This window comes from Anthonomus grandis, chromosome 20 (genome assembly GCF_022605725.1).
Source record: "Anthonomus grandis grandis chromosome 20, icAntGran1.3, whole genome shotgun sequence".
NCBI classification, from domain to species: domain Eukaryota; kingdom Metazoa; phylum Arthropoda; class Insecta; order Coleoptera; family Curculionidae; genus Anthonomus; species Anthonomus grandis.
In genome coordinates this window covers 429,677-441,010 of record NC_065565.1, presented here as the reverse complement: position 1 = coordinate 441,010, position 11,334 = coordinate 429,677, and the positions used below count along the sequence as shown (strand labels likewise).

Below are 11,334 nucleotides of genomic sequence, written 5' to 3'. Positions count from 1 at the left end.
TAAAACCCTTTTTAGGCATTGCCATAACTCTTTATTATTTTTGTTTTGATAACGACTTAATAGATTAACGGCTGTACACAAATCTGGTCGAGTACAAAGAGCAGGATACATTAAAGAACCTATTAAATTTCGGCATGGGGCATCATAATGTTCATCGGCATTTAATGCTAAATTATATTTGACCTCGTCTCGTAAATAATAATATATGTAGTCCCCCCATTCCTATACTAACCGCCACAAATTTTAAAGCAAAATCGCCCATCATAGCCCATCCCTAGTACCCTGTCGTCACCCGCACTCTTCACGGAAATATCATTCTCATTCTCTATTTTTGTGCCGACCGCTACGCTTATCGTTTTAAGACGGTAGACAAAACTGAAGTTTTAAGTGCGTTTTGAATAGTTTTGTTGGTGATATGATATCATCTAACAATATGGAGAAACATTCAAAGAAAAGGCAGAGGGAAAACAGTAGCAGCTCTTCAGAAGACGAATATACCCTAAGGAAGAAATACAGGCGTATACATAAACGTCTTGAAGATCTTGAGAGGCGAGAAAAATCGAACAAAAGTAAAACTTACGCCGTTCGTTCGCCTGCGTCACGAAGACGTTCACGCTCACCTGATTTGATATCAAGAGCGGATGATGTTTCTATCTCTCTTATTCCTGAGTGTGAGTCTCAGGATGACCAAGATAAAAGTTGTTTTGATAACGACTGGAACGATAAAGCCTCCTCCATTGGGTCTTTACTTATGCAGTCGAGAGGTAAACATAAAATATTTTTTGCACAGAAACGCCTGTTTATTAATTATTTCTTTTGTTTTTGAAAACAAAATTAATAATAGTTTGTTTTGAAAGCAAACAATTTTGTTTTTTACCCATGTTAAAAAAAAAACAAAAAAAAAAAGTGGTGTGCAAAAATGTTGTTGTTTCGAAAATGGCAAATAAAAACAGCAAATTATTATACATAGTTCTTTTTTCTCTGTACTCTGATACTGTGTTTTGAGAACATAACATGAGAATAAAATGCAATGTATAATATTTCATCTTTATTTCAAAATAAAATTTGATTTTTTATTTTTGTGTGGTTATTTTCAGATAACCAAGAGAACAATAATAATCAAAATAACACCTCTGAACTGTTAGATTCAGACTTGAATGCAACAGTTTTGTCCATATTGGGCTATGATTTAGCACCAAAAAGAAATATTAGTCCTCCATTTCAAAAGGAAGTAGCTTTAAGTTGGGAGGACATGCTGAAAAAAGGATTATTAGAGGATGAGAGGGTTTCACTTATGAATAAATATACCCCTCCAGAAAATTGCCCCTTGTTGGAGGCTCCTAAGGTCAATCAGGAGGTTCTTAAGGTCATGAGGGATGTTATAGCTCGGAGGGATAAAAAGATCAGTGAGCTTCAAAATCAGGTGGGATCTGCAATATCGGCTTTGGGGCAAGCATTGACTAATCTTCTTAAAGATATCGAAAAAGAAGATAATAGAGTTGTCATCCAGCTTGTTAATGATGCTGCTCGTCTTCTGTTGGATTTCCATCAAAAGCAATCTAAAGTCCAGACGAGAACTAATTTGTTTAGATTTGAAGAAGGAAGTGAGAGAGACATTACCAAATGTCCAAGTGGACGGATGGCTTTTCGGAGAAGGTTGTAGACTATGTCGAAAAATACGATTTAAAAAGTTCTTAAAACGCTGAAAGTTTGAAATCTCTAGGTGCCACCTATAAAGAGTTATTAAGAAAAGTAGGAAAAAACGGTCAAAAAAGGGTTTATGCTTGTTAACACAGCTCACCCTGTAAAATACGTAGCGCCATGAATAATACCTCTATTTAATCCTAAATGATTAAGCTTTCAAATGGTGTAAACAAAAAAAATTTTTTAGAAGTAGAAAAAAGCTTGAGTTTAAAAAAGCTAAGTTTGAGCTCGTTTATCTCGGAAGAAGTTTCTTTTTGAAAAAAATTATTTTAACACGAAAGAAAGCTACATTTACGTAGAAAAGGGCTGTTGTCCGCATTGTCGGGAACGTTACCGTTAAGTCCACACAACCGTTTAAGTCCGCGAGGTACCGCGCTTCAAAAGTTCAAAATTCATTCACAGAAAAATCCGACTTCTAAAGGGTTTATCTTAAAAAGCGCCCTTTCAGAGCTGCTTTATATAAAGGCCTTTAACGTCAATGCGTTTCAGAAAATTCGGCTCGGTCAGTTTTCCAGAACGGCTTAATTAAAATTTTTTCGTCAAAAAACCGTTTTTTGCCACGCCCACCCTTTCGGGGTGGATGTGGCGACAAAAATTTTTTAACCATTATATACGTTCATCCATCGTACATAAAACGGTAAAAACCCGAAAAAAAAATTCGCGATAGAACCAAAGTTATTAGCGTTTATGTGACGCAGGGCCGGAAATCACTCGATTTGTCATGAGCACATAAGAAGAGCTTCGCTTTTATAATAATTTATTCTCCGCAAACGCAGGTATCATTTTCGGCTTGTGAAAGTTCATCCAACATTCTGCCGCTTATTTATTATTAATGGGATAAACTAATAAAAGGTTACTACTGGATTTTGTGTTTTAATTTTTCAACCCTTATAGGTTCAATACTTGGCTACTGGATTGAGGAAATATAAGTGAGGAGATAATCAATAGGGAGGATATACATATAAATGGTATTGAAGATAATTTTCTACACCGACATGACACCTAGGAACCAATCGGATATAACAGAAAATCAAATGATTCGGTTTCAGGATTTTCCCATTTAAATTTTTATTGTGTTTTAATTTTGTATCTTGTCATCTATCTTTGTGACGAATTTATGGAGCGTGACAAATTTTAAAAAGTATCTATTCCGAAAGGTTAAAGAATTATTGTTTGTCTCTTATGCTTTCCTATCTAAAATGCACGCTCTTGAAAATTTAAACCAACTTGAAATCGTGAGCCTGATTTCATCAATAAGGTCATCACTGCTGTATTATGTTTATTAGTTTATACAATGCCAAAACACCAGCTTTCAAAGTGCAAGGTCCTGAATTGAGTAAGGCATCTTTGCAGAAGCACTTTGTAAGATGTGTTATTAGGTATTATAATAGGTGATGACTTTCTTTTTGGTTATTGTCGAAGTGAAAAACTACATTTAAAACGTTCGGAAATTGAATAACAATTGTCAACCATTTGATATTATTTTGTACTTTTCCAGCTAGTATGAAATAACCATGAACACCAGCCTTTAAAGTGTAGAGCCTGAATTGAGTAGGGCATCTGTAAAGTAACACTTTGTTGGACGTGTTGTAGTATATTTTTTGAGATTCATTTATCTCACAGTCCTATGGTGTTTTCTGATAAAACAAATAAGGTAATTTGATGTTGTAATAGACCTTACCAGGATGCCATTAATATAAATTGTCGATCCGTTTTGATATAAACTGCAATTTGCGATATTAAATAAAACAATATCTGGTAGAGTGAAAGAAAAACCACCATAATGGGAATTAGATAAAGAGATTAAAGATCTCATCTGCAGGATAATTGGACAGAAATTTCACAGAACGATTTACTTACTATAACCTGCCAGTCCCATCACTAACCCTAAGAGGTCCAGTACGAAAAATCAAATTCGTACAGCCACTTCTCTTACATGTTTAGCTGAATCTAGACTTGAAGTATATAAGTTACAGTTACGGAATTCAATCCCGCACCAAAACTTCAATTCCGCAAACCTGCGGGATAAAAATCATTGATCCCGCGGATCCGCAAGAATGCGGGATTGTTAACAATATATATACAGATATAATCATTCAAACCTCGCCTATAGGAAATAGTCTATGAGCGTAAGCGAGAGGGGACATATGAAGTCCGCATGAGACAGACAGAGGGCACAATACATGCCGTTTCCAATACGCTACAAGTTAATACGTTTGGCAACATTGCTATTTCTGCCGCACGGCTCTTCGCTCGTTCATCGAAAAACGAGACAATTCTTATCCCCACCACACTGCACCGCCAATATGAGATTGCATTTTGAACGTTTAACGATAAGGCTATTTTTATTCCTAGCTTTCTGCTTAATCAGCAAAGATTAAATTTAAAACCGCTCGTTATTTTTTTAAAATGTGTTCTTTTGAGGAAAAAAAGCAAATTATTAAGTGGTATTATGCCGGCAGTTCTGTCGATGAAATATCAGGCAGAATTGCATTCATGTTCAAAAATCGGCCCATTCCCGTACGCAGCACAATTTTTGCAATTATCCATAGGTTTGAGACCTTTGGGTGCTTCCAAATTTGCAGGAAACGCTACGCAAATGAGCAACCACTTAGACCGCTAAGCGAAGAAAAGGAGCTTCGAGAGGTTAATGTTTGTGCTGTTGCTGAAATGAACTTTCCTTACAATAGTACAACCATTGCCAAAGAAACGGGTAATGAGCCTTTAAGGGTTAGAAGAATTTTAAAAAGAAATACCTAAGTACAAGTGCTATAAGTTGCAAAAAACCCAAGAAATGTTCCCACAGGACAATGAGAGATGGATGGAATTTTGCCATGAAGTATTGGAAAGGGCAAATCGGGACGATTTTGTTTTCAGATGAGTCCTCTTTTCTATTTGTGGTAAACATAATCCGTCCATTACAGTAGGTTATTCAAGGGGAAAAAAAGCACATAAGCATACCAACACGTACGCAATACCCTCAAAAGGTTAATGTATGGGCTGGCATTTTAGGTGATTCAATTATGGGCCCTTTTTTTATCGATGGGAAACCTTAATGCCAACAAATACCTTAATCTTTTGAGGGATGAAGTTCTTCCTGCTATTCGAGGGCTCAATATCAATTTAGAACAAGTTTGGTTTTAACAGGACGGTTGTCCCGCTCATAACGCATTAGTGGTACGTCAATTTCTCGAAACGTCTTTCCCTGATCGTACAATCAGTGGAAAAGGTACTATTAAATGGCCCGCCAGAAGCCCCCAATAATTTTTTTCTTTGGGGATACCTAAAAGAACAAATTTATAGGTACGAAAATGAACGGGCTACTAATTTAGAAGAGCTTTGTGTTAAAATTAGGCATTTAATAGTAGGTATCTCCATTGAAATGTTGTCGAACACGAGAAGGTCGTTTTATGATCGATTGACGTACTGCACTGCTAAACAGGGTGGCCTTTTTGAACCTGACATAAAATAATTTTAATTTTTATTTATTATTATCAAATTAACTTGATTTCTTGCTTTATTTTGAATTAATTTTTGTATTTCCTGTCCATTATTTAGTTAATTTATGTTTACAACATTATTGCAGTCGGCTTTTAGTTAATTTTTTGCAGTTAGGACAGGCAGCAGCAAAGACTCAAACGAAACAATTTTTTTTTTATTTGCCACAGAGCAGTACATCCCCGCTTGAACGACTTAAGAATACTGAAAGGTTTCCGTTTCGGGCTTCGGCGGGGTTCGCTGCTTTGAGTATGTTGTCACAACGTTGCCAGACCTACCGCGATACATAGTTCCTATAGGCGAATTTAGAATGATCATATCTGTATAACTTTTTGTAATAAACCTAATAAACATGCTAATTGCTAAGAAAAGGTCTTATGTCTTATGCAATTATAAACAAACTATGGTAGATGCGAAAAAGTGTTTATTTCATATACAAAATACATTAGTTAGTGGTTCAAGTACTTAGTTTAAAGGTCACTTGTCACATTGATTTTGGAAGTATTTTCGGAGAAAAGATAACATATCCAAGGTATCATCTTTTAAGTTTGATCTTAGTTTATTGCAAATATATCCTGCAGCTGAAAACGCACGCTCAGCTTCGAACTTGTCGGCGGAATAGACTTTACACAGTTGTAAACAGCTTCCAAGTATATACCCCTATTCCCTCCGCATTCAAACAGGGTCATTTCATGTTTTAGTAACTGGTCAAGTGTTACTCGTGCTCGTACAGTCATAGGAGAAGCCTTTGATACCCAGGCAGTACGAAGACTACGATTCAATTCCTCTTCTAAATTTAATGCCGATACAGTACAAGCTCGGTAACATGAACACAAGAAAACCAACCCTAGTTCATACTACCGATTAGAGTAAAGTGCGGCAAAAGCACGCAGTTAATGTTTGAACTCCCCTAGTTTCCACCTTAATTAAAAAAAAAAAATAAAAAAACACAAATGTATGAAAGCTTCAAGTCAGTACTATAAAATATCTGATGGAAAACATTTAAATGTAAATGGTTTTAAAGTTATTAAAAAAAATATGACAAAATGTCAATTGCGTTCTTTTGCCCCAGTAGGGGGCAAAAGCACGCATGCCGTGGGGCATAAGTACGTACCTTGTTTTTAAAATGAAACTTCTTTTTATTGTCAATTTAACATTGCATTTAACAAAAACTAAAAAATATTTCACAACATACGAACTTATAGCTAATAGAAAACAACTTAAACTAAATAACTCCTGAACAAATAATAACAAAAAATAATGAAACATTAGAACTTGCTAATACCAACTACTTAACCCTACAATGCATGATTTTTTAAATTTATTTCAAAAAAATATTTTTGGTTAGGTATTGGTGCTGTGAATGGGTAAAAAATATTTCAAAAAATCTTTTGTTTTTTTATTATATATTTTTTTAATTTTCTTTTAATGTATCACATATGCTACAACACGCACTTATGATACAAAAAAAAGCAAAAATGGTCTTAACAGTTTATTGATGGAAGTTACCAAAACAATTTTTATTTTTATTCAAACATAGGTGAACTTTGCATTTTTTTTTTTTATCAAACCTTTTCACTTCTTGAACTGGAGAAGAACGTATGTAGAAAGTAATGTGACTGCTTTATTATCCAGCCATAAAACTGAGGCAAAAGGAGTATTTTAAAAAGAAGTTACATATTCTTCGAAAGAACCTCGCGTTTTTTTTTTTTTGAAAACAGTATCACTAGAAAATTTGCAGTTGGGCAAACGATTCCTTCTCACTATTCCTAGCGAAAGAATGCCATTTGAGAATAAATATGACATCAGAGAAATTCCTGTATAATAATTATCAAAATAGACAATGTAATTGCAGTTTTTGGGAATTGACCGGCACAAGCGTATAACAACGTTTGCTGAAGCCCCAAGGTCAGGCTCATTTGGAAAACGGTATTTCTCAGAATTTTCTTGGCCCGAGTATATTTCAAATTGGTACGCATATCCCGTAACGCCAGATAAAACATATAATTTATAGCCCCACTTGTGAGGCTTTAGTGGCATGTACTGTTTCATGTAGTGTCGGGCCTTTGTTGCACACATTTGCTCATCTACAGATAGACACTTTTCAAATGGAACAGTTTGGAACGTTTTGTTCAAAGAGTCGATAACTGGCCTCAATTTATGCAGACGATCATGATCCGCATGATCTTTAGGAAGCATTTTCGTGTTATCATTGAAGTGTAGCATTTCACGAATTTTTTCAAATCGATTGATACTCATGGTGTTTTATTTTTTCGAATCCATATTCCTCAGACCAGTATCTTCTGATATTTGACATATTTATTACCGACATATAAATGCAGATACCAATGTACTTCTTTATTTCTCCAGTCGTTATATTTGCCGGTTTCGAAATATTTTTTTGATTGCTGTAGAGGTTCGATTCTTCAGTGATTTTCTCAAATAGCTCATCGGTAAAAAAGTATCTGAAAAAAAAATCAACAAATTACATACTAAACTGCAAAAGGAATAATTGACTTATTAGGTTTTACCTGAAGAACTGATAGGGTGTTGATAACTCCATTATATTTGTTGGAAGATTTTCATCACCTCTAAATGTTGTACCTTGAACATTTTGTTCAAAAGATGCTTGCTTCCAGCAAATAGATTTGAATGCGTCTTTATCCAGTGTAAATATATTTTCTTCTGTACCGTTCGCGTCTTCATTCTTAGGTATTATTTCGTCGACAATATCTGCCTCATTATTATTTTCAACGTTCGAATTGGTTAGTTCTACACCATCTAGTTCATGCTCAAAAATAATTGGAGTATTTTCAATGTCCAAATTGGCGTAATCCACAGGATCTTGAAACTTTTGAGCAGCCAATTCTAAGCAATTATCAACGTTTTCACTTAAATTATCTTCGTCCAATTCTTCCAGATCATCGTCACTTTCAAGAAAACGTTCTGCCAACTTTTCCAACTCCTGGATTGTCAAAGGTTTTCAAAAATCCCTTTTTTTGTCCATCGCCCTGAGATTAAAAAAAAATCATAAAATGCATATTGTAGCATATTTGCTACATTTTATTAGAATACCCGGTAATTTATTTTTATGAATTCTGGATACGCACTGATATAACAAATAGTTTGAATACTTACCTAATTTACCAAATTTATCGAGTTTGTCTGCCAAAACCGCTTCAAATGTTCAAAAAAACACAAATTTACTACGTCAAACACACACACCAACCGCCAAAACAACACAGCTGACATTAGAATTAAAATTCCGTACTTGCTGCGCCATCTATTGCCAGCAAAGCGAAACCTGATTTAAAGTGTGTATATAGTATGCTACACTATGCATTTAGGTGTATCATAAAACATTTAATGAAAATAGAATTCTTCAATATTTTATATGTAGCAGATATGCTACATGATGCATTGTAGGGTTAAAACATCTAATATACGTGGTTGTCGTGAAAAGAGGAAAAGCTGGCAACACTGTTTATGTCCGCTTGACCAGGAGGAACATTCGTCTCGCTCGCTCGGTGCAGTAGAGATGGGATTTTTAGTTCATTTACGTGAACTAGTTCACTCGGTCTCGTTCATAATCTAGAATAGTTCATTGAACTAGTTCACAGTAGTTCACGTTTACTTTTATAGTAGAATAACTAAAATGTACAATTTTAACCTTCTAAAAATTATTCGAATGAGGAAAACATGATAAAATACATAGTTTTCAGACTTTTAGACGTTTAATTCGTCAATTCAAACAAATTTAAACAACTGAATAAATAAACCTAATACAATTAAAAAAGGACAAATAAAACGGTTTTTATTTATCCAAAAAGTGAATAAAATTTTTATTTAAACAACTTGAAAGGCTTTTTAAATTTTAAGACAAAAAATAAAGTTTTTTCAAAACTTAATTATGAGTCATAGTTGTTTGAACAACTAAGTTGGTATTCAAACACATGAATAACTAATCTAAGTATTAACTAAACTAAAAATTAATTTAACTAATATTAAAACTACTAAAGATTGCTGTTAAGAAATAAAATTTGGGAAACTTTTTTAGATTTCAGCTGTGCACGTTTTTCTTTTAAGACTTGTCCTGCTTTTGAAAAAATACGTTCGCACGGAACTAACGTTGCAGGAATACATAGTCGACTTTTCATAAATCGATAAATCTTGGGCGACGTTCATACCACCACTTTAATGGATCTTCCTTTCGGTTGAGAAGGGGTTCACCTAAATATCTGTCGAATTCGATAATAACGGCCGAAGTTGGATTTTTTTCCGGTGCCAATTTTTCAACAGTTTCATCAAACATGGACCACATGGATGATTTTTTTTCTGATGGAGTTGTTGAAAATGCTTCCTGATTTTCTATGGGTTAAAGTACATTTTTAGAGGAATAAATATGAGGCAATTTTTTTCGAAGATTTGCAACTGTGTTGGCATATTTTCTTTCATCTTTAAATCCAAATTTTTTAAACCAAGGATCTAAAACGGTTGACTCGGCTAATATGTCCATGTCTTCAATATTTCCAAATTTAAAAAAAAAATTTCGCGGAAAACGTGAAGTACCGCCCTAAGTTCTGGCTCTATATCTTCCTGCGTGTAAAAGGTTTGGATATGCTGATACATTGCATAAACAAGGACTAGATTTTTTGAAATAGTAACGTTTTTCTCAGCACTGATTTCTTCTGTGATTTCTTGAAAAATTCGCAATATGTCTGTCAACTTTTCTAACATAGCCCAATCTGTGGCGGAAACTGTATTTAATTCTGCGTTTACAAGGGCTAAAGTGGAATCAAGGGCATTTTTTATAGTAACCGCCCTTTCTACCATATCTAGAGTGGAATTCCACCGGGTTACAACGTCTTGCTTTAATTTAAGTTCAGGAAGCCCCATTTGCTTCTGAATTTCTTTTAGCTTTGCTAACGCCGAAGAACTTTGTTGAACGTTACTATCGCCTTAATTTTATTTAAAAGGTCTGAAATTTCCTTCAAACCATTTTGGACTAGAAGGTTAATTGAATGAGCAAAACAACCTTTGGACTTCCATCCACCATTTCTCAAAGCCGCCAGAATATTTGCTGCATTTTCACTAACAACGCGGACAATTTTATTATTTATTTGAAATTGTTCAAATTTTGATCTTAATAATTCTTTTAGGTTTTCAGCGGTATGCCTTTCATTATACTGGAAACAATCAATTAAATGTGATTTAAGAGTTAATAAGCCATTTTCTTCTAATAAATAATGTGCTGTCAGTGCAGTAAAATTATCATTATTTATTGAAGTCCAGGAGTCTGTAGTTATACTTACATATTCGACGGAAGAAAGTTGTGCGTCAATTTTTCGTTTAATTTTTTTATAAGTTTTTGACATCAGACTCTCGCTTATTGTTTTTCGGCTAGGTACCTTATATCCAGGAACAGCAAGTTCCATTAATTTGATAAATTCCGGATCTTCCACCATACTAAAAGGGTAGTATCTTTTGACAATCATCTTTAATAACTGAAAATCCAGTTCTTTGCTTTTAGAAAGAGGTATCGGCTTTGTACTTCGTAAGTATGTTGAAATATCAGATTGCAGTTGACTCACCTTAAATTTTTTACTCTGATCTCGCTGGGTCCAGGGTCAGAGTCATGATCTACAAATATAATTATCCAATATTAAATTAACGAACTTATAATTAGTCCGGATTAAAAAGTATAGTTAATTTTTCTTAAAATCGTTTTAAAAACGATTTATTTTGAAAGCAAGCAAATATTGAAATAACTAGAATTTGCGGTAAAAGACTTAAATCTACGTACAAATGCGCATTTCTAACTAAATTAACAGCCACCTTTTTTACACACTAAAAGAAATAAATATCTATTTTTATTTTTCCAGTTATTTTGTTTTTACTTGACACATTATATTAAATATAACTTATCGTTTTGTATTTGTCCTTCTGTGATTTCAGACATAGTTAACTGAGATGAAGCTGAAGTATCAGTGTTCGAAACATGTGGCGGTGGCTCAGATCTTGTAGCGGGTATAGCAGGGTGAATCTTTTTTATATGTCTGGTCAAGTTTCCAACCGATCCCCCCGATATTGATAAAATTTGCTTACAGTAGCAACACTTCGCCTTACTACTAT

The 11,334-nt window shown here is 34.2% G+C and overlaps 1 protein-coding gene across 1 annotated transcript; it reads left to right on the top strand.

Moving 5' to 3' along the window:
• The first annotated feature begins 432 nt into the window (after nt 1-432).
• On the top strand, nt 433-2,664 carry LOC126747827 (uncharacterized). The gene is made up of 2 exons (XM_050456730.1): nt 433-764; nt 1,098-2,664. The coding sequence occupies exons 1-2, from the start codon at nt 434-436 to the stop codon at nt 1,661-1,663; spliced, it is 897 nt and encodes a 298-aa protein (XP_050312687.1). The 5' UTR covers nt 433; the 3' UTR covers nt 1,664-2,664.
• Nucleotides 2,665-11,334: the final 8,670 nt, after the last annotated feature.

Bases quoted from the DNA above. Each gene is read 5' to 3' on its own strand.
- LOC126747827 (XM_050456730.1), top strand. From the start codon at position 434: ATGGAGAAACATTCAAAGAAAAGGCAGAGGGAAAACAGTAGCAGCTCT. The intron at 765-1,097 runs GTAAACATAAAA...GGTTATTTTCAG, and splicing joins TTTACTTATGCAGTCGAGAG to ATAACCAAGAGAACAATAAT.